At 40.0% G+C, this 26,344-nt stretch overlaps 1 protein-coding gene across 7 annotated transcripts in view; it reads right to left on the bottom strand.

The window, feature by feature from the left end:
* Window positions 1-6,318: 6,318 nt before the first annotated feature.
* Window positions 6,319-26,344, bottom strand: part of TGFBR3 (transforming growth factor beta receptor 3) — a 207,967-nt gene continuing 187,941 nt past the window's right edge. For 6 of the 7 annotated variants that reach the window (XM_055585178.1, XM_055585177.1, XM_055585179.1 and 3 more), the window contains 3 exons: window positions 20,631-20,672; window positions 18,212-18,319; window positions 6,319-9,737 (listed from right to left, as the gene is read on the bottom strand). In XM_055585178.1, the coding sequence (XP_055441153.1) occupies window positions 9,619-9,737; window positions 18,212-18,319; window positions 20,631-20,672 (269 nt within the window). In that variant the 3' untranslated portion in view covers window positions 6,319-9,618. The remainder of the gene's footprint in view (window positions 9,738-18,211; window positions 18,320-20,630; window positions 20,673-26,344) is intronic. The other variant, XM_055585176.1, reaches the window with a different exon arrangement.

Here is a 26,344-nt window from a genome sequence, read left to right as displayed (position 1 = left end):
CACCATCAGACTGGCAAAATTTAAAACATTGTAACCTAATGCTGGTAACAATAATAGTAGATGATATTAAGTGATTAGTATATGCTAAACACTTTATGTGGATTATCTCATTTAATATTCATGATAATGCTAAGAAGTAGATTTATTTAAATTAAGGATATAGCTCAGCTAGCAAATGGCAGAGTCTAGATCAAACTTGTGCAGTCTGGGAGGCCAAGCTCTGTTTCAGAATGCCCCATGCTGATAGGGAGATTTATAGCAATGTGATTTGTTACAACCTTTAGAAAAAGGAATGTGGTAATAGACACTAATAGTTAAAAACTCTTTCTCTTTGACATGCCATCCCCAAAATAACCATTATGATCCTGGCATTATCCATGATCAATTGACTACTTGGTATAACCTACATAAAAACACCTGGGCTTAGCAGTATTAAAAAAAATTTTTTTTAATTCTGTTTTGTTGTGAGTAGATTTTAATCCCCTGATTTTCTTAATGGTTGAAGATCAGTTTCAATTTTTTGTTGCTGCTTGAAGTAGTTTTAGAAAATTGTATTTTTCCAGGAAATCATCTGTGCCATTTAATAAGTTTTTGTTTCCCAGATTCCCATCTTCCCTCTCCACCTTCCTGGGTACTAGGACTCTGCAAATCACCCCTAATTTCACCTTCTGACAATCCCCAGTCCCAGGGATGCAACTATTTCTACATTTACTAACTCTGTGTTATCTGAGTGTCTTCTCTTCACCTTTCAGCCATCCAACACCTGCTTAACCAATTCCTGTTATTGACATCTCTCTGTTGAAATACCCAGTGTGGTTTCTGCTCACCCACAGGACGCTAACTGATATATTATCCAAATTACCTAAGTTTTCAAATTTATTAGAAGAAAATTATGGTGAACCCTTATTTATTACAATCTCTGTAGTTTCTGCTGATTTGTCCTTTTCCACTCCTAATTCATGCTTTTATTTTTACTTAATTTTGTCTATTTCTGGTAGTCTTTTAAAATAATTCATTTTTTGACATTTTTCCTAATTGCAATATTGAATACTCTTTCACTTTCAACCTTTCATTACTCACCAATATAAACATTTTACAGTTATAAATTTCTCATAAAGTACTACTTTAGTTGCATGTATGACTTGAGTAATTTAATTCTTCAACTCTATATTTTCTGATTTCTAGGTACTCCTTTGAAGCAGGAATACGTTTTTTAAATTTCCAAATATATTTAACATTTAAAAATTACTCTTTGCTTATTGATTTCCAAATTATTTGCATTATGGAAAAAGGACTTCACCAGTATGACTAAGTACTATGATATTTGCTGAGAATTCCATTATGGCCTATTAGTGGTCAATTTTTATAAATATTCCATATGTACAAAGTTCTCAAATTTGGGGTCACATATTCTATGTATGCCCAGTAGATCAAGCTTAATTGAACTGTTCAAATCTTCTATATCCAAATCTTTTTTACTTATCTGCTTCTGAGAATGATATGGGCTTCTCTGGTGGCTCAGTGGTAAAGAATCTGCCTGCAATGCAGGAGATGCAGGAGACTCAGGTTTGATCCCCAGGTTGGGAAGATCCCCTGGAGAAGGGCATGACAACCCACTCCAGTATTCTTGCCTGGAGAATCCCATGGACAGAGGAGCCTGGCGGGCTAAAGGACTGCCAAAAGTTAGACATGATTGAAGTTACTGAGCATGCACAATTGAGAATGATATAGTAAAGTCGTCTACTGTGATGATGAATTTGTCAGTTTCTCTTTGCAATTCTGTCACTTTTTTTCCTTTAAAGTGCTAGAATGCCAGCACACACATATACAAGGATATTAGCTGCAGCAGAGTATCCCAGCAAAACTCTGAAAACAATACTTCTAAAATGTTGATCACACTGAATTGGCTGAATTCATTGTATGAAATATTCTATAACCATTAAAAAGCATGAATTTGTTCTATATCTACTAACTAGAAGGAGGTTCACATTAATGAAAAAGGAAAGTTTCAGTGTATGTATATACACAGTGTAAACAAAAAAACGTCCTCTATTTGTGAACACGTAAGGCAATGGCACCCCACTCCAGTACTCTTGCCTGGAAAGTCCCATGGATGGAGGAGCCTCGTAGGCTGCAGTCCATGAGGTCGCTAAGAGTCGGACACGACTGAGCGACTTCACTTTCACTTTTCACTTTCATGCATTGGAGAAGGAAATGGCAACCCACTCCAGGATTTCTTGCCTGGAGAATCCCAGGGACGGGGGAGCCTGGTGGGCTGCCGTCTATGGGGTCGCACAGAGTCAGACACGACTGAGGTGACAGCATAGCATAGCATCAATGTTTGAGCTAGAATAAAGGCTGTCAACATCAGTTCTTCCAGGGAAGTGACCAGAGGGGGTGGGAAAGAGCATTAACAAATAACTTTGCTCTATTTCACTTCCTTTAATGGCCACCTTTTACTTTGGCAATTTAAGGAAAGTTTAGTGCAAAAGTGATAACCATCACTCATCTCATGAAGCCTGATAGGAAGATATGCCATGTGGAAAAAGCAAGTTACAAATGTTATAATGAGATCTTATTTATTGTAGTAACATTTACATGTTGATACAAATATAAGGAAATGTCTGGGAACACATTCACTAAATCAGTACTGTCTCTAAATTTGAGGATCATGATACTTTTTCTCTGTTACATATGTCTATTGTTTGTATTTATTTATACATACTAGATCTTATAGACAGAGTGCCTTATGAACTATGGACAGAAGTTCGTGACATCGTACAGGAGACAGGGATCAAGACCATCCCCATGGAAAAGAAATGCAAAAAAGCAAAATGGCTGTCTGGGGAGGGCTTACAAATAGCTGTGAAGAGAAGAGAAGCGAAAAGCAAAGGAGAAAAGGAAAGATAGAAGCATCTGAATGCAGAGTTCCAAAGAATAGCAAGGAGAGATAAGAAAGCCTTCCTCAGCGATCAATGCAAAGAAATAAAGGGAAACAACAGAATGGGAAAGACTAGAGATCTCTTCAGGAAAATTAGAGATACCAAGGGGACATTTCATGCAAAGATGGGCTGATAAAAGACAGAAATGGTATGGACCTAACAGAAGCAGAAGATATTAAGAAGAGGTGGCAAGAATACACAGGAGAACTGTACAAAAAAAATCTTCACGACCCAGATAATCACAACGGTGTGATCACTCACCTAGAGCCAGACATCCTGGAATGTGAAGTCAAGTGGGCCTTAGAAAGCATCACTACGAACAAAGCTAATGGAGGTTATAGAATTCCAGTTGAGCTATTTCAAATCCTGAAAGATGATGCTGTGAAAGTGTTGCACTCAATATGCCAGCAAATTTGGAAAACTCAGCAGTGGCCACAGGACTGGAAAAGGTCAGTTTTCATTCCAATCCCAAAGAAAGGCAATGCCAAAGAATGCTCAAACTACCGCACAATTGCACTTATCTCACACGCTAGTAAAGTAATGCTCAAAATTCTCCAAGCCAGGCTTTAGCAATACATGAACCATAAACTTCCAGATGTTCAAGCTGGTTTTAGAAAAGGCAGAGGAACCAGAGATCAAATTGCAGTTAGAACTGGACATGGAACAACAGACTGGTTCCAAACAGGAAAAGGAGTACATCAAGGCTGTATGTTGTCACTCTGCTTATTTAACTTATATGCAGAGTACATCATGAGAAACGCTGGGCTGGAAGAAACACAAGCTGGAATCAAGATTGCCGGGAGAAATATCAATATGCAGATATGCAGAAAGTGAAGAGGAACTAAAAAGCCTCTTGATGAAAGTGAAAGAGGAGAGTGAAAAAGTTGGCTGAAAGCTCAACATTCAGAAAACAAAGATTATGGCATCCGGTCCCATCACTTCATGGGAAATAGATGGGGAAACAGTGGAAACAGTGTCAGGCTTTATTTTGGGGGGGCTCCAAAATCACTGCAGATGGTGATTGCAGCCATGAAATTAAAAGACGCTTACTCCTTGGAAGGAAAGTTATGACCAACTGAGATAGCATATTAAAAAGCAGAGATATTACTTTGCCAACAAAGGTCTGTCTAGTCAAGGCTATGGTTTTTCCAGTGGTCATGTATGGATGTGAGAGATAGACTGTGAAGAAAGCTGAGCGCTGAAGAATTGATGCTCTTGGACTGTGGTGTTGGAGAAGACTCTTGAGAGTCCCTTGGACTCCAAGGAGGTCCAACCAGAGCATCCTAAAGGAGATCACTCCTGGGTGTTCATTGGAAAGACTGATGCTAAAGCTGAAACTCCAATATTTTGGCCACCTCATGCGAAAAGTAACCTCACTGGAAAAGACCCTGATGCTGGGAGGGATTGGGGGCAGGAGGAGAAGGGGACGACAGAGGATGAGATGGCTGGATGGCATCACTGACTCGATGGACATGAGTTTGGGTGAACTCTGGGAGTAGGTGATGGACAGGGAGGCCTGGCGTGTTGCGATTCATGGGGTCGCAAAGAGTCAGACACAACTGAGGGACTGAACTGAGTGCAAAAAAAAAAAAAAAAAAAATTATTTCAGTGGGCTATGGACACATTCAACAAAGAAACTCAAAACCAGAAAAACAGTCCAGACACATCAATGCAAAACTTTACACGTAATTTCAGGTGATTAATAGACACTCTGAAGCTCATTTATGGATCACCTAGTTTTCTGCTCTAGCAAATACAGAGTTTAACAGCAGAAAAATTGGTAAGCTATCAATTTCTCCCTTTATCCTCTGAGGGCTGGCTCTAGGGCACACTCTGGGTACTGGACATTGGCTGGACTCTCTTCAATGGGGACTCCAACCTCGCTGAAATGAGATGTGGCTTAAGCCCATCTCATGGCTCCTGCTGTGTGGACAGCCTACCTGTGTGAGATGCAAGGCCTGGCCCTGTGTCCTTGATTCATTTTTGGGTCTGTTTCTAACCATGCATGCATGCTACGTCGCTTCAGCCGTGTCTGATTCTTTGCAACTCCATGGACTGTAGCCTGCCAGTCTCCTCTGTCCATGGAATTCTCCAGGCAAGAATATTGGAATGGATTGGCATTCCCTCTCTCAGAGGATTTTCCCTACCCAGGGATTGAACCCATGTCTCCTGTGGCTCCTGCATTGCTGGTGGATTCTTTACTGCTGAGTCAGCCAGGAAGCCCATTGCTAACCATCCAGATGACTAATTCTTAAAAGGAGAGAAGGCAGGGATATGGGAGTGCAGTTTGTAAACATATATTCAATGTTATCATTTCATCTCTGATAGTAAAAGAAAGCTATTCTTTTCAGAATATAAATGTGTCTGGTTGGGGATATGCCACATTGGACTTGAGTTTTAGAGAGCTGAGAGAAGTAGGTGGGAAAGTAAGCAGATTATTCTCTTTCAACCATGCTAAGGAGGTTGAAATTTGTTCCGAAGGCAAATTGAGGAATTACTTAAAGGCTCCAGGCTGGAAAGTGACATGACTTGAGACAGCTCAAGACTCCTTTGGCTGCGTGGTGGAGAGAGAGGGTTAGAGGCGGGAGCAGGCCAGGGAGTGGGTTTGTGCAGTGATTCAGTTTAAGAGATGATGGGTCTTGGATGCTGGGTAACAGCAGAAGGAGCAGAAATAAGTCAGTGGTTTGGAGAAAGAGACATTCCAAAGGTAGAATAAGCTTGGATTTATTAATTTGGGGGTGTGGTAGCCAAAAAGAGTCTAGAGAGATTCCTAGGTTTCTGGCATGGGCAGCTGGTAGATGGTGATGGCATATTGATAGAGGATGCTGGAAGCAGCGCTGGGGAATTTGGAGGGGATGGAAATAGTAGATCCGAAATACATATTATTTCTCTTTCCATGCCTCCAGGAGACTGACAGAAAGCCCTTGGATGGATGCCAGGGCTGACACCCACTTCCAGGTCTCCTGCCACGTTTTCCTGAAAAGAGTGGAAGCTCCACCATGCCCCACTTCAGTCTGTCACCCCTCCCCTCTGCTATGTGAGCCTTAGCCCTTCCCCCCCCCTCCTCCTCAACAACTTGCCACCCCGTGGACTGTAGCCCTCCAGCCTCTTCTGTCCATGGGATTTCCCAGGCAAGAGTACTGGAGTGGGTAGACATTTCTTCCTTCAGGGGATCTTCCTGATCCAGGGATCAAACCCGCATCTCTTGCATCTCCTGCATTGGCAAGTGGGTTCTTTACCACTGAGCCACCTGGGAAGCCCCAACACAGTTGTAGCAGATGATAAATTTAGGAGAAAGGCCATGAACAAGGGTTATATCAGCCCGAGGGGAGGATTTAATGATAACCAAGCAAGACACATATTAATAATTGATATATATCTTTTTATTACGCACAGATAAAGGATTTAAAACTGTGGTTATCAAAACTATACATCTAAGCATGTTCACAAAATTGTTGACACATTGAACAGAGAAAAAGAGTACAACAGGGGTGCTCAAACTGGCCACAGGGATTTTCAGGGTACTCTTTTTACCCTCATAGATGAAAAACAGCAACAAAATCAGGCTCATTCAGGAAAAACCAGAAGAGAGAAGTATTGTATTTGGAAACTGATAATAGTCCTTTTTAGAAAAACATCTGTTGGTTTCATGAACAACCCCCAGCTAGAACAAACAGGAAAAAAATCACACGCACGAGTCACCCAACAAAATGTGCTCTGTTAACACAATCAGCAGTACAACCATCACTCAAACCATGAGGTAGTTACAGTACAAAAGACCGGCACGCAGGTGCGCACCCCCACACACGCTCACAACCACGCCCGCTACAGAACACACACAGGAAACGGGTTTACAATCTCATTACAGACAAGGAAAAGATCTTTTGTTTTGTTTAGAAAATGCTATAGAAACAGCTTTGACAGAAGGAATCTGACTTTTCAAATACAGAGTAATGGCTGGTACACACCACATGGTAAAAAGCTGTAGGGGATGACACAGACAATCTGCCTTGGAATTTAGAGCATTTCAACAATAGCTTTAGCATAAAACAAACAAAACAAAACGGCCTCTGCGAATGAAGGGTGTAACCTGCAGCAGTAACAAAAGAGTTTTCAGATAGAGAAATTTAACTGGAATATAAAAACAGTTTTAAAGAAACTTACAGGATGTGTTATAAAGTAGAGCTTATACTTTGTATTCATTAAAACTGTGAAGTATGAAGCAATTGGAAATGCTATAACAGGAAGCTAGGGAGAAAACACAGTATTTTTTAAATGTTCACTTTTTAGAAACATTTCAGAAATACTTAATGACATTCACTCTCCAATAACACAGGATCAGGTTTCATCAACATGAATTTCTTGATCTGAATAATACTTCTGGATAGTAAGACCCAAATACATAAAGGTTGACTTCTTCTCTTTTAAAATCTCTTGGCTTACATCCATAAATTTGTAAATTAATTTTAAATTATTTATAAAATCATTGGCAATGCAGCATCTCTCTCAAAAATATACATTTGAATATATTACAAAAGGTTTTAAACCCTGTCCATCTAAGAATTGAATCTTTTAATACCTCTTAATAGTTAATTTTCTTTTTAACAGGATGGATAGGGATTTTTAAAAAGCAAAGAACTGATCAAAAGAATTCACAGTAACTGAAATTAAACATTTCATATGGAGTAACTTAAATTTATCTAAAACACTTAAATATATCTTTATACACCGATTTTTGTAGTAAAATATAGCTATAAGTGACTTAAAGACTCTAGTCTTCTTTGAAGACATCTTTAAACTTTTTTATACATAGAATATGCTAAAACAATACATTCTGCTGAAGGTTAGGCAAAGCGCATTATTTTCAAACACAGGTAGCGTAATCTAAGTCCTCCATGCTGATACCTTTATGTTAAAAATATAGTTAACTGAAGGCAAATTTTTTTTTTTCTAATCTATCTTTATTTGTAGAAATCTGCAAAATTATCAATGTAGATAGCCTGGAAATCTTAGCCCTCAATCTGTTTTGGTTAAAATCATCTTGATTGAATGTTTATAACTATCAAATCAATCGGAACAGGACTCTATGGTGGGGTAACAATGACTGTCAATCTCCACCTCTTTGCCTTGTAGACACTGCCCTCCAGTCTCGGGCAACACCAACATTTCCTACTTAAGGCTCCATTCACAAAGAACCAGGCACAGATTCCTTACTTTTAGAGCATTTAGATTTGCTTGTGAGTATTTTAGATGTAGAATCTAGCCTGTTCTATTTGTAGAGTTCTGAGTTGTTTGGGAGAATTCTGGTAAAAGAATAATACTTACTGGCAATCAAGTTATCTTCAGTAGTAAGTGATTTGGCATGGACGCTTTCCTCTGGCATTGTTTTTGTGTGTGTGTTTGTTTTTTTTTTAACATAGAGGTATCAGTTGAGCTTATTTTAGCTGCAAAGTGGCATATTATTGATACTCCATTTTAATAAAATTTACCTCAAATTCTTTTTGAGTTTGGTGATATATTTAAGGCAAGAAAACGAAAGCATCCAAATGAGTGCCTTTTTCCATATCTCATCACTTTCTTGGCAGAATTGGTGACACTGTTCAGATAACCAACAGAAAACCAGAAGAATTTGCCATACATTTGCAACTTATAAGAGCCTGGTGCTTACAAAAGAATCTTTTAAAAAGGCTGACATGTTTTGCATGGAAACACTAATTCTCCCAAAAATGTTTAAGAATAAACAACTCTGAAGGTGTAGGACATTTTCTAAATGGGAATGAATTTTCTCTTCTTCAACTAAAAAAACAAAAGTGCCAAATGACATATAATATACATGTACTGGTGTATATATCACTGTGCAAATTCCTCCTCAGCTTTACAAGAGAATTTTGCCCCTGTTTACACATTAATTTAGTAGAGCACAGTGTCATAAATGAGCAGGAATCTGCAGTCCCAGATTTTGGCCATTTTCAATTTCTATATGCTTATAATGAAGTACGAACTTTGCACTTAAGACATTTCTGCAGTTGGTGTGTGAGCGTGGGGGGAAGCAGGAAGCTGAGAAGGAACTCAGCACTGGTTTTGGCCCAGGGCACAAGAGGGAATGTTGCCTTGTTCCCCTCCACGAGGGGAACACCCATCAAGCTGACACAGCGGTCCCACAAGTGTGGCAGCAAGGTGAGAAGTGTGCATCCTGAAGGTGCAAATTAGACATGGAGGAACACACTTAGAAAGTCCTGAAGCATTTATTTTGTTTTACATCTTGGTTCGGTTAGAAAATAATCTTTGGCCACATCTCCTCACTGGCTCTACTATCTGGTTATTCCTTTTACCAACTCCTTGTATCTGGGTAAAAGGCAGGGCTTCAAATTATGGATGTTCTTACCTGGACAAAGCAGCATTTTAAAAACTGGCATGTGTTTCACATTGAAAACCCCTAAGCCTGTGAGGGGCTGGTGGAGAAGGCCACCACCTTAGCTTTCTCACATGAATCTAGTGTGTTACAGAAGTCCAGGGGGCCCGATTATGTCAGCCCTGGGTGGGGGTGAACACAACAGGTGACGGTTATACTGAAATTCACTCTCCTTACAAGGGAACCGCAGTTGAGCCTTCTGGGCCTGGAATCTGGACACAGGTGTGGGCCCCCAGGCCTGCCCTTGATGGCGGGCGGGGCAGGCTAGGCTGTGCTGCTGCTGGAGCAGGGTGTGCTCTGCGTGCTGCCAATGCTGTGGGCTGCGCTGCTGTTCTCTGAAGCTGGCGGGGATGTGGGCACTTGCTGCCTTCCTGCTGTCTCTCCTGCAGTCAGTACAGAAAAGGACAGATGCATGTTACATGTATGCATTTCTGAAAAGACCATTTCATCTGGGGCTCTTCTCAACCATGGGCAGAGCAGCTAGATCAGAAGGCCTCCCATCATGATGCTGTTTCTGCTTGTTGCTGTTTTGTTTTGTTTTTAAAGCCCCTTGCAGAGGGAATAAAGAATGTTTTCAAGGTGATTGACAGACAGTTAATAGGGGCACAGACCCCCTAATAGTTGAGGATGAATGCCCAGGATTTCAGCGCCTACAACCTTTGAAGAAACCACCGTCACCTGTACTGTGTGATCCAACTGACCAGCACCTGTATTCAGAGAACATCTCCTCTCGTAAAGGTATCAGAGGGTTTGGAGAACGAGACCTTTCAACTGTAATGAGATCACCTTGGCAATCTGGAGGCCTTTTTCTGAATACACCTGGTCAAAATAGGGGTGGTGATGCCGAGGTTTCGCCCTACCTGTAGCAGCGAGTGCTGTGTGACGAGCACAGGACCCATGCCTGAGAAATGGAGGTGGGAAGACCTGGTGCTCAGAAAAACCTTTTGAAGAAGGGGTTTAGCTGTTGCACAAGGGACGGCAGCTGCCAGGAACACCCCCTCCATCCTGAGGTTTGCAGCCTGAGTATCCCCTCACACATCGAGTACCCTATTTTTCATCACACACCCCACTGCATTTTAGCTAAGCCCATTCCTTGCGCCAAGAGAGCAGGACTGTGGGGAGGGAGGAGACCTTGGGTCACACACATGGCTTGCATTTAGCACAGCAAAGAGCTCTAGAGCTATCTTTTCTTCAACAAAACTGGCCTCAGAGCAGCCCTCAAAAAAATGGCTCTAGGTAGGGAAAAGCAATCAAGGCTCTCCGATGACAAACACAGCATTTTCTTTGAAAAGTCAAAGCATAAACTTCATAAACTTCTGGTCAGTGGTCTCCCCACTCCAATGTGGGAAGCCCCAGAGGGCCAGGTCTGTTTATGAGTGAGCCTCCTCTTTCCTGTCGGCCTGAAATACACAGCTCTCTGCCGGAGATAAGCAACCCTCTGGCCTCTTCGTTAAAACAAAACACACCAGCAAAGGCTCTGCCCTCCAAGCACAGGAACTCGGCCCTTTACTCCTCAAAAACCTCTGCCAAAACAGCAGTTCCACAAAACAGAGAAGCAGCTTGTGTGGTACAGCTTTCCCTGTCACCCGTTTAGGAACCACCCAGTGACACACATTCAGGCTTCAACCTCTGGGTCTTCACATGCTTGTTGCATATTTGGCCCATGCTGTATTTTCTCTGATTATCTATTCTTCTGGGATTGGAGGGATGGAGAGGGAATTCTGGGTCAATATTTCTCAGAGGCCGAGAAACACTGTGTTTCCATTCTTCTTTTTTTTTGGCAATCTATATTTTGGACCCTTTCCAGCGCTGCCCTCTACCCTTCATGTGTGCATTTAATTAAAGGCGGGGACGTTTGCCTCAATGACAGTGACTTTCTGCCAGAAATCCACCTTCCCCAGAGTGGGAACTTTCTTTCTAAAAGGAAATTAAATCTGTTAGCTATTCTGAATTCTTATGTCTATCAAAAAAAAAAAAAAAGCCCCAAACCTCTAGAGACTGGAACAACTCGTGATCAACTTGAAAAATTCAGCCCCCTGCCAACCCACATGTGGATCCACACCCATTCTCATTGTTATCAATTAGCAGGACTAATGTGACTGTTGTGAAGGACATTTTAAAAATACCTCTTCCCCATTTAAATAAAGGATACATCAGAAAAGCAGGAGGTAAGTCAACACACCACCCTCCCCACTTTGGCTCACCTGGGCTTCGTTTGTTTGGCCTGATAGCGGCTAAATCAGCAAGAAGGCCTTGGCTTGTCCTAGTGACAGTGAACAAGTCTGTCTCATCCCACATGCGACATGTGCATGGTTAGTCACATTCAGGAAAAGTGCCAGTACTACGCCCTGCCCAGGAAGTCTGAATATTTGCTTTCCGATGTCTATTTGCCAAATACAATTTGTTGCCATGTCAGTTTATTTTAATCATTACCCATTAAAAAGGTCTTTCAACTTCCAGAGTTTTGGAAACTCTTGTGCTGCTGATACAAAGCACTGTCCAAAATGAAACCCCAAGCAAAACAAAACAAAGAAGTCCCCTATACTCAAGATTGCAGGATCCATTTCACCAGGGTGGACAAGTCAATTTAACCTAATAATCCCCTGGCTTTGAGCCAACAGTTTGCCAAGGAGAACCTTTGTCTGACAATCTGCTTGGAAATGTTGAAAACATCCTCTTTAGACTATCGCTTCTAGCCCTGGGTCTATTTTCACATGTAAGATGAGAGAGTTCTCATTATAACCAAGTTGTTAAAAAACTTTTACCTTTTGAGAAATCAAGAAAAGTTTTCTCACTGTCAGATGCAAGTGGCACTACAGAAAAATTCACTATGAGAAACAAATTTTAACGTGCAGATGTTTCTGCTTAAAAAGCCAACAGAGTCCCTTAGGTTTTCTGAGATGTGTCCTTTGGTTTTCTGCTCTCTAGCACAGTGACCTCTGATGTCTTGGAGCATTGACTTTCTTTAGAATATCCCTTGGGTGACAAATACAACCAGCTTCCTTCTGGAGAAGACGGGCAGTGAGGACTGCAGGGCTATGCAGAGCAGGCCCGCTTAGCGAATGCAAGTTCAAGGAAGGCCCCCTGACCATGGATTTCAAACTTGGCCATCAGAAGAAATGTATTTAGTCTTCATGCTTTGCCCCTAAAATCTTAAACCACGGAGGAAGAGACCCTTGGGAAGGAGAGTGAGTAGGGAAAAAACGCATCTGGCACATGTTGTCCTCAGGAAAAGGGTGTGTTACAACAAGGATTCATCCCACTCAGCTCACGTATTAGGTTGCGGCTAAGCCTCGATATTGCCAGAGATGCCCTTAGAAACAGAAAAAAACATATTTTAAGGGATAACCTGTTTCCTTTCTTCAATTTAACATGGAGCTCTTCAGATCTGATTTCCTGCCACTTTTTGGCAGTTTACAACTGGATTCTTATCCCTGTTTTTTTAGCGTGGCAGGTCCTAGGGGAGAAACTTTAAGATGTGAATAACACGGAGAAGCCCTATGGGGAAACAAGAATAGAAGAATTTTAAAGAAAAGTGAGAGGAATCTCGATTATTTAGCCCAAGGCAGATAGTTTGCAAACACTGGCCACAGAGAATTATTACCGAGAGGAGCAGACAGGTGTTCTTTATCTCCCTGGAGGGCAGAACATGAGGAAATGAGTTTAAATGGCAGTGATAGAGATTTAGGTCACACAGAAGGGAACTTGCTCATTCTGAGGACTGGCTAGTTATAGTGGGAATTTGTGGAATTTCTTTCTTAGGAGATATTTAAGCATTGGATTGAAGACCATGTGCCTGGGGGTGACTCATACTCAACATTACTTGACACTGCAGAGAAAACAAAGATATTTCCTTCTTAGGCCTATGTGTTCGTTGTAGTTTTGTACCAATTGTCTCAATCTCTTGATATCCTAATTGTAACTATTTCACAAACTCACTCTAGTAAGGATAGTGAACTAGACCAACCTTTAGAGAAGCTTTCCATCACTATTCACCATTTTCAAAAATTGCCCCTCCTCACTTTTCAAGCTAAAAGACTTTCCTTTTGCAGGCAAAACTTTGCAGGAGGGGTGAATTAGATGTTGTTATAAGTTATGGAGAAAGGGAGAAATGTTCCAAGGAAGGAAGCAAAATCTTTCAAAATATTCTGCTTCCCACTTTCTTTCAATATTACTGCAATGTGACCAGCCTGTTTCACACTTGCACTTTGGTTTTCCATGGGCATCTTATTTGAACTCAACCCGAGCACTTGGGTGAAAAGAGTGGATCTTGCCTTCTTTCCAGTCATACAGAGTTTCCATCTATTCCACCTGCATCTTTCTGATCCCTATAACTTAGCCTCTTGCCTCCAACTTTAGTCACACTTTTGCTGATCTTCTTGATGTTTCTGAATTACATTTGGAAGCATGGAGAAACTTCAGACTTCTAGAAATATCTGAAGCCTCCAGAAACACTCCTAAGTAAAAGACATGATTCAGGTGGACCTGGGTATGTGTTTGACTTCTGCTTTAAGAATACACACAGTGTATTCAACTAAGAATTTTTGAACAGAAGCCTGTTAAACAGAAGTTTACTCTCTGAAAAGAATGAAACTAGGGTTCTGGGAATGACCAACACCAGCACAATTGAGGGTAGAGAAACACAATGACAGAGGAGAACAAAATTAACGCCTACATGCTGAATGTTGTGACCCCCAGAATGTTGACAGCCTGATCTATAACCTCCAAGAAGGAAATAGGAAAACCTGTTTCACAGAAAACATGACGAACTCAAGAGGAAAGATCAAAAGATGTGATATCAGGAGTTCCTCAATAAAAGGCCCAGCTAGATCACCCTAAGTAAAGTTCAAAATCAATATGTTCCACCCACAAGCTCAGAACTACCCTATTCTTAAATAATTCTATATTAATATTCTCAGAAAGATAAGATATTGTACCCATAAGACAAGAGTAGGACATGTTTCTTTAATTCATGGGAAAAACTTCTTGGAATTAACAAACTTGAAGGCAATATTAAAAATGAAATAAGAAACTAAAAGATAAAAATGAAGAAATCTCCTAGAAAAGAAAGGAAAAATATGGAAAACAGAAAAGAATTACAGCACAATTCAAGAAGTTCAGCTCTCAAGTAAGAAGATTTCTAGAATGAGAGAACAAAAAAAAAAAAACATGGGCAAGAAAAAATAAATAATTCTAAAAAATCTCAACAATAAAGGACATAGTTTCTAGACTGAAAGGCCTCAATTAATGCCTAGCATAATGAATGAAAATACACCTACATCAAGCACTATCATTGTGAAGTTTCTTCCAGAAAGAAAAAAAAAAGAGATTAGAAATCTGAATGACTTTGAATTTCCCAAAAGCAATCTTCAGAGCTAAAAGTCAGTGAGGTGTGCCTTCAAAATTCTGAAGAAAAAACACTTGAAGTCTAAAATTCTATACCGTGGCAAACTATTAGTGTTTATATAAAATGAGGATATTTTCAGACATGCAAATGCTATTTTCACACATGTGAAAAACATTTCTCTCTTATGTTCCCATTAAACAAAGGAGGAGGAAAACACAGGATCCATGACACAGGACATCTACAACTCAGAAGTATTGAGGAAAATAAGTCAGTAGAATACCTGATGTTTGACCGTGTATGTGTAAAAGGAGATTGAGATAACTGGAAGAGTCAACAGACAAATTCATGGTGATGGTTTAGTTGTTAAGTCGTATACCAGTATAATTCTATTTGGAGGATGATTTCGGCCTTTAAACTACGTACATGTTGTGATAAAGCTAAAAAAGTTTACTGAAAAATAGAAATAAATGCTTTTGCTCCTCTCCTTAAAAAAAAACAAAAACAAAAACAGATATAATATTGCACACAACTTTTGGGACCTTCATGAGTCAGTTTTGGGACTCTGACCCTGTTAGGTCCCCAGGAGCATGAAGATTCTGTGACTCCATTCCAGCACTATTTCCACCCTCACTGCCCCTCCTTTCTGCACTATCTTAGTGGAGAATGTAAGTTTTAGGAATGGGGTTTTCCAAACAGTGAATATAGCTTTCAGAAGTATCCATTATTATACCGAAAGCTGTCATATGATAAAAGCAGGGATACAGATTTTTTGGACTCACATGCATTCCATGTATGTAAGTAGATCACAGTTCAAACCTAAAGCTTGGTTCTGTGCTCTGTGCTGCAGAGTGGAAAGCACAAAGGGAAATATCTAAACTCAGCACTATTTTAGCCACAGAGGCAGATGTTGCCTGAACCCCCAAATACACCATATAAGGCCTGAGCTCCACAGCTTAGATTATTGTGGAAACTGAATGGACTGAGTCAGTGTTTGTATAGACACCTCTTTCCATTGGCCACCGCATTATGATCTTTTCATCTAAATTTGCTGCTGGCTGATCCAGGTAATAAACGAAGAGAGTTCTCAATAGGAAACTACCACTTGGTCCTGCAGTAAGTCTTTCTTTTTTGTGTGATGCTGGTATTCCTTAGGAGTGGTCTTTAAAGTGAACCAGAGGCTACAGCTTTTAATAAAAAGCCATTTCAAGCTGTGACGCTAACAGGTTTAGAATCCAAATGACTAGAGTTTAGAGTCTAAGTGTCTATAAAGCCTTTCAGCTTCCAAATGAGCCTAATTTATTTTGCTGGAAACCATCACAGGAAGGGCTTTGGATTTTTGTTTTTAAATCTACTTATAAATCTATTTCTATATTAACAAAACTTTAAAACTCCTTAAGTCTCTGTTTTTGGGGAGAAGGGAACATTAACAACACATCTCAGAATTCAATGAGCAGCAGCAATGCATGTCATAAAGCCAGGTTTTGCTCTTTCCCAGGTTTGTCAGTATATCTGTGGACAAGAATCTGGGATTATCAGAGGGAATTCAGTGGGGTTTGTTCCCACAGTGACACCATTTGGTTGCCCTTTTTTGCTTCTAGCGGCTTCCTGGCCCTCCTGGCCTGAGATCAGATTTCAGAGTTTGGGAGTGTAGCTCTATTACCAAGGCCAGTCATGATCAGCAGGTATGTGGTAAGCATCTGTGGGTGACTACCTTGTAGAAATCTTCAGGGCTAGAGAGTCTTCTTGGAGTACTTTCAAATTCATTCCTAATATATATAGCATAAGCTGCCAAGAACTCTAGAACTTTACAGCCATGCAGGAGAATGGGGAAAGTTGCAAAGAACTGTGAGTCTGAGATTTGGATGTATTAGTACTCCTGTAACAGAATTATTCACTCAAAGATGCTCCTCTGCTAAACATTGTCCCTTCCACTGCTTGTGTAAGCTATTCATGAAGAACAACATTCCTAAATGGATTCACAGATGTCCATATATATCCTCAGTCTAACACTTAACAGACTTATTTCCTTTTGCTCACATGAAACAGACAGTCGACCCTTGGACAACGTGGGGCTTAATCTGCATATAACTGATAGTCTGCCTTCTGCATCCCAAATTCTTCTGCATCCGCAGATTCTACCAACCATGGACCATGACAGCAGTATTTACTCTTTATAAAAATAATCACATATAATCCACACTGTTTAAGAGTAACTGGCTTCACTCAAAGGTTGTTGATTAGGAACAATAATCTAAGGACTTAAAGCCCTACTGTTAAACTCCTAAAATTTGCTCTGGACTGTGTGACTTTCCTATGCTTGGCACCATAGCGTTCATTCTGCTCCTTCTGCCATAATTTAAAATAACTCAGAGAATGTAGTATTTGAAGGGAAGATTCTGATGAGGATTAAGATATGACTTCTCAAAACACCCTTCCATACTTCTCTTTCCTTGAAAGCAGTCATTGCTTCAGCTTGGCCAGTTAGACAGCCCAAGGTAAGGCCAAAGATCGTGGCATGCACTGGTTCAGTGGAAAATAAATGAAACTCTAAACAGAAAGTCTGTGCCTGCCACCATCTGACTGATCGATTCAGCACCTTATCCAGGTTCACAGCGTAAATAAGCATACAAAAACAGACAATACCAACTAGGTTGCTAGACATGTCTCAAAATGCATGTCTTTCCTTCCCATATTTACAAGGAACCTAAGAACAATGTTATGAATCAGCAATCCATTTGTTCCTTCCTCTTGCACTACAGACACCCCAAGCCTGGCGTGCATTCTGTCTTGGGGTCAGAACAAGTTTTCTTTCTGTCCAGGCCAGAATGTTTCTACCTTGGGACTCGGGGGTAAGGGTCAGGAAAAAAGGCACACGATAATTTTTAGGGGTAGAAGAACATAACTTGAAAACAAACTGCTTTGTTTTACTATTTCCATTTACAATTCATGAAAAAATACTTTAAATTTTTAAATAACTTTCAAGAGAAGAGAAGAGAATTCAGTGTTTATCAAAGAAGAGATGGTATGGGTTTAAAAAAGGTTGAGAAATTCTGGTTTAAGCCATTGATTAGGGCCTCTGGTGGACAGTGCTCGGCATCTTAGCAGATGTGGTAATAAAATCTTGGCTTCCTCGCTTACTTCCTGTCCATTTATATGTCTATTCTGAAGTTCTCAGCTTTGGGTGAATGGCTTATGTTTCCGGTTTGTCTACATTAACTTTCTTTAATTAAGTCCTAACCACAAAATAGTTTTATTAGAAGCTAAACTTCAGCAACATCTCAAATACAATTAACGTAATTTAAACATTCCTTTTCCACAACTGCTTAAAACAAATTATAGTTTTACAAAACCCAGTTCATGCCAAATACGTACATGTGAAAATGGTGGGAATGAACTCTCTCTCTTTCGTTCATTATTTCATCCACTCATCCATGCAGAGAAACACCAAAGGTCTGCAGTGTGCCAGGCGCACAGGATGCGCACCACCTCACAGGCAGCAGCCGCACTCACCTGTGTGAGAATAGATGTACCACAAGGCCCCCGTCAGCAGCGCTCCAATCACAAAGGCTGCGAACGCAATGCCCATCACGGTTAGGGTGTCCAGACCATGGAAAATCTCTATAATGATAAGAAACCAATGCAGACTTTGAGTGAATCAGCATCACATGCTACAATTTTATATTTGTTTCGCAAGTACCATCAGAAAGGCTGAGAACCAACTAACAAACTCTGAGGATAAAAAGTGGATTCCAACAAAATGCACTATATTTGTAACTTGCAAATATTTTCTCAAAAGAAAAATGAAATTCTCAGATTTCCAAGATACCTTCAGTTTGCAATTTACTTTGAACATCAAACTTACTAAAAAGTCAGATTTGTCAACTCTGTAAAACTTAGGCTTGTGGTTCACTGCCTCAGTCTGAGGACATACTATTTGAACAGTAAAGGGGCTTGAAAGTCAAAGCTCAAGATGCTTGGGAAAATAAGATAAACTTCCATTATCAAAATCTGGCTTCTTATTCATTGAACATTGAGACCCTACACAAAATCCAAGAGACACTACACAAAAACCACAAGCCAAATACTTAACAAACATACTTCCATGAACATTTAAAACATGAAAGATAACAGGAAGGAAAGTGGTGAGAAGGAGAAAAAGTAGAACATAACTTTCACTGATCTCACATTTAAACCTTCCATCTCAATAATTACCTATTGTGTCATTTAACACAACCTACTTTTTAACACTTTTCCAACCATGACATTTCCATGAGGGGAACAGAAATACTCCTCAGCGGGGAGTCGTGTCAATTTTATGGTTAGCAAAACATATAAATAGAATCAATTTGGCAAAGATTTTTACATTTGAAATTAATTCCAGGCCACAGATACAGAACATTTCCTTTTGTTTAAGAGAATTACTTTCTTTGAATCACTTATAAAAAGTAAAGATCAGTTTCTAAGAGAGAGAGGTTTTCAGTGGAATAAAATTTCTAAAGTTTCTCTTTAAAAAATAAAAATAATAATAAATTAAAGTACAGGATCTCTCCGTTACTTCAATACTGTTTCTGTGCTCCTCTCCAGTCAGAAGTGACTCCAGCTGATCTCTATGTAAATTCAATCACTTTGCCTTTCAACTCACTTCAGTGTAAGATACATGTGTAGATAAATGTGACCCTGGAGCAGCCCCAGCACTCAAAAGGGCTCAGGAAAAGTATGACATTGTGGAGAAGATTCTGAAAGATCCAAATTCCCAAGTTCTGGTTCCTACTCCTCTAGCTATGTGCCCCTTAGTGTTCATTTAACTTCTAAAAAATGGGACAGCACTAGCTTATCTTCTGAAGGCAGGGGGTAAAAAAAGAGTTTGCAAAGGGGCTGAGGATCCCCTAGGAGGAGTAAGAACTGGGAAAAATTAAATTAGCCATCAACCTAATTTAATTTAGTCTGTAGGACAGATATTAAAAGATGTCTTTTCATGCCTAAGGTGAAAAGTAGGGTGTGATTAAAAGTTTTGAGTGAAAATACACTAAAGTGCTAAAGACGGAGGTGTCATTTAAGAGAATCAGACTAGGGGAGTATAGGAGAATGTGTCCATCTGCATCTCTTTCTGGGTTCATAATACTGTTCCATGATACTGTTAAAATAAATACTCTTAATAGAACGGTTTATAAAGTATTTAGCATAAAGAAACTCTCCAGGCTGATTCTTCTGTATACGTGATGGAATTAGCCATGGAGACTAAATCTGGAAAGTCTTAAGGAGGAAAAAAAGTAAAGCTTCTCCCCACAGGCAACATTATCTAGATGAGTTCTGGGTGCACAGCCAGAAAGCCCAGGCTCTAGTTCTGCCTGAGTGCCAATTATAACCGTGGGGAAGTCACTGAAACACTTCTGGGTCAGAGTTTTCTTCTGTATAAGCAATGAAATCGCCCCAGATAATTTTCAACGTATCATTTTGTAGCAGTTGGTCTCTGTCTCTCTTTGTCTTCCAAGCGTTCTCAACACCCCTTGTCTAGTAATTGCCTAGTATAGCAACTAGTTGCTTCTGCACTGCTTCTCTGAGCAGGAAGATACCGTTGATGATACAAAAAGCAAACCACTCCCATAGCTCTATGTTAAGTCTTTCAGATCACAACCACTAAAGGTAGGTAAATAATGAACTTCTCCAAAATTAAGAAGCTACTACATTCCATTAAGGTGATACATACCAATGGGTCAACAAATTCATATTTTAAAATGGCAACAGTAGAGAGGAAAAAAGAAAGGAGAATGCAGGGAGGGAAAAGAAAATATGAGAAAAAAAGGGGTGAGGGAGAATGAGAGCAGAAGTCTCCTTATCGAAACGCAGGGTCTGGCAAATGTTCTATAACCAACTCATTCTTATAAAAGCCCAGGAGGCTTTATTTCAAAACAGTTGCATAAAGACTTACGTGGAGTAACTGGAATCGGTTCCTTAATACTTGGACCTGTTTCTGAAACAAAAACATAAATCACGATGTATTCTACAGAGAAACCAAGTTCTAAGTAAGAGGTTATCAAAATCTCAGTAGAGGCTGACATTCTTCTATTTGTGAATCTTATTTTGTGAAAAGTCTGTCAATTATTCTATTTAGATATCAAGACTGTAACATGGATTACTCAGAAATTTTAAGCACTGTACTTCATTAATGATCAATTGTATACTTTCTCTAACCTGAACAAAAACTGAAAGCAAAAACCTAAACTTAAGAAATTTGAGTCTGATAATTCATGCATGTGTATATGCGTGTGCGCACGCACACATGTGTATATACCTTTCTCTTTATTTACAAAAGGATGCAGTATCTTTAAGTATCATGTTTCTCCAGTGTATTTAATATCATTCCACTTTCAAAAAGTCTTTTAACATACACACAGATTGTAAAAGCGTCTTTATTCCTCCTCCTAACATTGCCGTCCTACAGTTCAGCTCCTGTTCATGCATCTGCATCATTACAAAGCTGCTCTAACTGGTCTCCTGGTCTCCACTTCTGCACCCAACCCAAATGTTTCCTCCCTGATATGTGCCCCCAGAATGACTTTTGCAGAGTCCAGGGCTGATTATATTATTGCCCTGATTAAACCATTCAATGGTTTCCCTTCATTTACGGGAAAAAAGTCCAAACTCTCGAGCATGGCACGGAGTGATCTGCCTTCCTCTCCCCACCTCTCTCCAGCCTCCTTTCCTAATGGTTCCTCACCCATGCTGGGCTCCTCGAAGTTAAGTTCTCCCACTTCTCCAGGCAGTTCCATGTCATCACAAGTTGCAAGCCATTCCCTCAAGTACCCTCCCTGCACGACCTGCTCTGCTGGCATTTTCAGGGGAGGCGTTCTCTGACTCTCTCACAGCCCCATACCTACCCCAGCAGGGTGAATCTCTCCCACTTTTACTCATCCTCTCCCTCTTTTGTTATAAAGGTGCCACATCACATCTAATTCTCTTAATTTTTTCCACCTCCAGGGCAGAGCCTAGATCTTATTCATCTGCAGACCCTCAGGGCTCAGCCGGGAATAGAAGAGCCTTTACCAGAAAGCTTAGTGAAGGACAGTTAGAATGTTGCTGTACTTTTTGATTCATCAGGTTTCCCTGATGGCTCAGACGGTAAAGAATCCGCCTGCAAATGCAGAAGACTTGTTTTTGATCCCTAAGTCAGGAAGATCCTCTGGAGAAGGGAATGGCAACCCACTCCAGTATTCTTGCCTGGAGAATTCCATGGACAGATGAGCCTGGGGGGCTGCAGTCCATGGAGTCGCGAAGAGTTGGACACGACTGAAGCGACTTAGCATGTACACACTTTTTTGTAAACGGAGGCAATAGCGGAATTTTGGAATAAGACTGTTTGAAAATGCTTATACGCTTTGACATTTCTATAATGCCTTCATGTTCAGAGAGTACTATAGAGCCTGATCTCAGTTGAGGTTACAACCAGCCCCATAAGGGAGGCAGAAACAGAATTTTTATCACTATCTTACAAAAAAGCAGCCTGAAATTCTTTATCATGTGACCAGCCCAAGGTCACAGCTGGAAAGCATCAGGGTAGGGGCTGACCCAGGATTCCACATTCTGCCTAGCAGGCCAAATGACTGGTGAGTGTGGCTCTGTCCTTAGCTAGAGAAGAACTGATTAAGCAGCTGCTTGTGCACAGCTATGTGCTCTTCTCAACAGTGAGAGTATCACTGGCCACAGGGCAGCATATCAGAGTCCACCATTTATTTTTGTACAAGTGAACTAAAGATGAATTTTATATTTGTAAATCATTGAACAAAAATCAAAATATTTCATGATGTGAAAATTAAACACAATACAAATCTATTCGTAAAGTTTTATTTGAAGATAACAAGGCTCACTCATTTATATACTGTCCACGGTCACTCTTAGGCTGCAACAGCAGTTAAGTAGTGAGGCAGGGACTCCATAAGCCACAAACTGGACATATTCACCATCTGGCTCTTCATAGAAAAAGTGTGTTAAGTCCTGGCACACAGACTCTACCCCTGTTCTCGAGAGTTTAAAAGTAACATGTTTAGTGCCTCTCCTCATCTCTACTTTTATTCAATAAAAAAGGAACACACACCTTGTTCTGGAATCCAAAGTAAAGCAAAAAAAAGAAAAAAAAAAAAAAAAGTGAAAAATTGACCAAAACAAGCAGCATTTGAGTTGATGTTTATAAAAATAAGAGAAGCTAGACAGGATTATTAAATCTCAGGATTAACTATCTCAGCTGGTTGAGTACATTCGTGAAGCATGGGGTATCACAGTCTAGCTCTAGGGGGAGGAATGCTATGGGATGAAACAAAGCCACTACAATTGAAGGGTAGCCCCTGGAGTTGTGCAGCATAGTGCCCCTGGGCTTAGGATATATGAGGAAGTTATACTTAAAATTACTAAGAAAACTAAAATAATTGTGTGTTTTTAAGAAAATGTATTTCAGTGTGCAGAACACATACCAACTACACAAGGCACATAAGAGACTGTCTCCTGGGAGGTTGGACCCACCGGCCTTATTGGCAGCAATGAAGCAGCAACAAGGATGCCTTAACATCTGTACATTGTATAGTGTTTTACAGTCGACAAAAAAGCCTTCACTTATATTTTCTCATTTTAAATTCCCAAGGGTCCTATGAAGTAGGGGCATCTAACCACAAAATTCTCCTATTTGTAAAAAGTAGTGGTTTGATATGCTGAACTAAGTCCAAAGGCATTTAAAGGTCTCTATAGGGTTCATCATGTGAGAAATATACACACTTCTGGGAAGAGTTCCATCCAATCAACCACCCATGGTTAAACTTTGTCACTCAGAATCCCCAAAAGGTTTCAAATAATGATTCTCCCTTAAGGAGACCTTGTATGTGAGAATGTAGGTTTTACAGTGAAGCCTGTGTGACAGATGACACTGTTTGAAAATTCTTAATGGATTTACATTATTATCTAATCCTCCTACCCCACCCCAAATAGGGGCCTTCTCACACAGCTAAGCACAAACAGTTGTTGCTCATTTCCCCAGAGGTGAAGTTCCTCCACGCTTTCTGCGCATAAACAATAACAAGCACAGGCTGCAGAACCAAGGTTCAAGGATTTTATCTTCTTACTTTTGTGTTCCAAAATTCCCAATAAACCCCGACTATAACTAAAATAGTTTGATCTCTACTGGAACCCTATAATTGAGTTGGCATGCTGAAAGGAAAAGAGTGGACCCAACAATATTTACTTTTGGTTTAAGGGTACGATTGCAAGAAAGGAATCCTAGCCATTGCTGTAAAGAGAAATTTTAACAATAAAGATTTCTGTACAGAAAGAACAAACTATAATCAACATTCTGAATTAAATCTTTTCATGTACTCTGAGCAAACTTTGGTCTGCCTCTAGAACCAAAACTTCCCTCCTCAGATTGTTTAGTCGTGGTTTTCATAAAAAAGATATTTCTCGGGTTATGCATGAGTAACTGACCACAACTTCTGTCCTCCCACTTTCAATTCAGTTCTCCTAAACATGGCAGGACTGGGCAGGCCCATAGGGAAATGAGGTGTCTAACTGGTACCCACATCTATTAGTATTTGGCACAGAGGGCAGATAAAGAAGCTTGTGCAGGCCACCGAAGATACAGTTTTTACTAACTTAACCACACTGTAAATTAATCCCTTCTCTGGCTTCTTTCAATATTTATGGCATTCACTGTAATTGCCTTCTCATTTGTCTGTATCCTTCTACTAGATCAGTGGTTCTCACCCGGGAGTGATTTTTGCCCACTAGGCTCTCCAGGGGACATGTGGAAACATTCAGACACATTTTGGGTTGTCACAACTGGTGGTGGAAGGGTTTGCGAAGGACATTCAGTAGGCAGAGGCCAGGGGTGCTGCTTAACATCCCACAATTCACAGGTCAACACCCCACAGCAAATAGTTGTCCAGCCCAAAACATCAGTAGTGCATTAGATTATATCTTCATATTTATTTTAAGCTATAATGAAAGTAGGGAAAGTGTTAGTCGCTCAGTCAGGTCTGGCTCTTTTTGACCCCTCACCTGCCAGGCTTCTCTGTCCATGAAATTCTCCAGGCAAGAATACTGGAATGGGTAGCCATTCCTTTCTCCATGCATTAGATTGTAAAGGCATCAAACATAGGAAAATTTGTATACTATATGCCAAGCATATAGTAGATCCTCAATAAACGTTTTTGGAATAAATAACCATAAATATGTGGCTCAGCTGGTAAAGAATCCACCTGCAATGCAGGAGACCTAGGTTCGATCCTGGGTTGGGAAGATCCCCTGGAGAAGGGAAAGGCTATTATTAATAACACTCCAGTATTATGGCCTGGAGAATTCCATGGACTGTATAGCCCATGAGATTGCAAAGAGTCAAACATGACTGAGCGACCTTCACAAAAAAATCATATATTTTTTATTATTGCATACAAGCCCTAGCAACTTAACCTCCATGCAGCTTTCAGAGTACTCTTCCTAAATGATCTGATGCTCGGTTCTCTACTCAAGATCTTTTGATGGATCTCAGACTTTAGAGATGCATACTGGAATATTTGTGAATCAAATGAAATGTCTGGGTTTCCTTCTAAACAATCCAGAGACAGGAAGTAATAAAACAAAATTGGCTATGAATTGGTAATTGTGGAAACCAGATGAGTGGTTTGTAGGAGTTCATTCTACTATTTCTTGTTTTTGTTTAGATTTGAAATTTTTGAAACTATAAGGTTTTCAAAATGTGAAGCACACTGAATAAAATTAAAAAAAAAAAAAAAAAAGAACCTATGATACCTCTCCCTTACAGAATAGACTGAATGTCTTGATCTGCTAACTAAGCATTTCTACCATCTTTCTCCTCGGCTTCCCCTCATCTTTACCTCTGCCTGAGGACAAAACCTGGCTGGTGCTTTAAAGTATTTTTGTTCTGGAAAAATAAAATGTGTTCCAAAAAGCAACGCCTCTCTTGGATTAATTTCCAACTGACATTCACAACTTGCCCTTTCACTCCCCTCTAATCCCCCAGAAAGCCTAGTTTGGCTGAGATGTTAAGAGGAAGGAAAGGAAATTAACATTTACTGAGTGCCCATGATATGCCAGGTGCTGTCCTGAGCATAGTTTAATATTTAAAAAGTTATGTGGTGGAAATATGGAGAAAATTCAGTATTTTAAACACTTAACTTGCTAAGAATTATAGATTGTACATAAAGCATGGCAAATTTGGGAATGTCCTTTTGTGCTCATTTTCCCCATATATATATATATATGCCCTAAACTTCAGAGAAATGATTACTTTTCCCTTTCACCATTTAAAAAAAAAAATCATTGCTGACGTGGTGTAATCATTTTTATTATGTAAGCCCAAGTGTTCTCAAATGCTGTAAAAAGCAGTCACAGCATCCAAAGAAAATAGCACTAACATGCCTATATTTCAAGATACTTCAGAAAATATGGTAGGATGGCACCACCTCAACTATTTTAATTGTTTTGCCATAAACCATAATATGCATAAACTATTCACGTTTCCTGGGCTTTTCTTTGAGTTACAATTCAAAGTCACAAAACTTGTCCTAAACTTTAAGACTCTTAAATAGTTTACGTGTTTCCTAATATCTTAACCCTTTGGTGGAACAGATGTTTTTCCCTTAA

The sequence above is a fragment of the Bubalus kerabau genome, chromosome 6, assembly GCF_029407905.1.
Source record: "Bubalus kerabau isolate K-KA32 ecotype Philippines breed swamp buffalo chromosome 6, PCC_UOA_SB_1v2, whole genome shotgun sequence".
Lineage (NCBI taxonomy): Eukaryota > Metazoa > Chordata > Mammalia > Artiodactyla > Bovidae > Bubalus > Bubalus kerabau.
The sequence above is the reverse complement of the archived record's forward strand: the minus strand, read 5'-3'. Positions and strand labels throughout refer to the sequence as shown.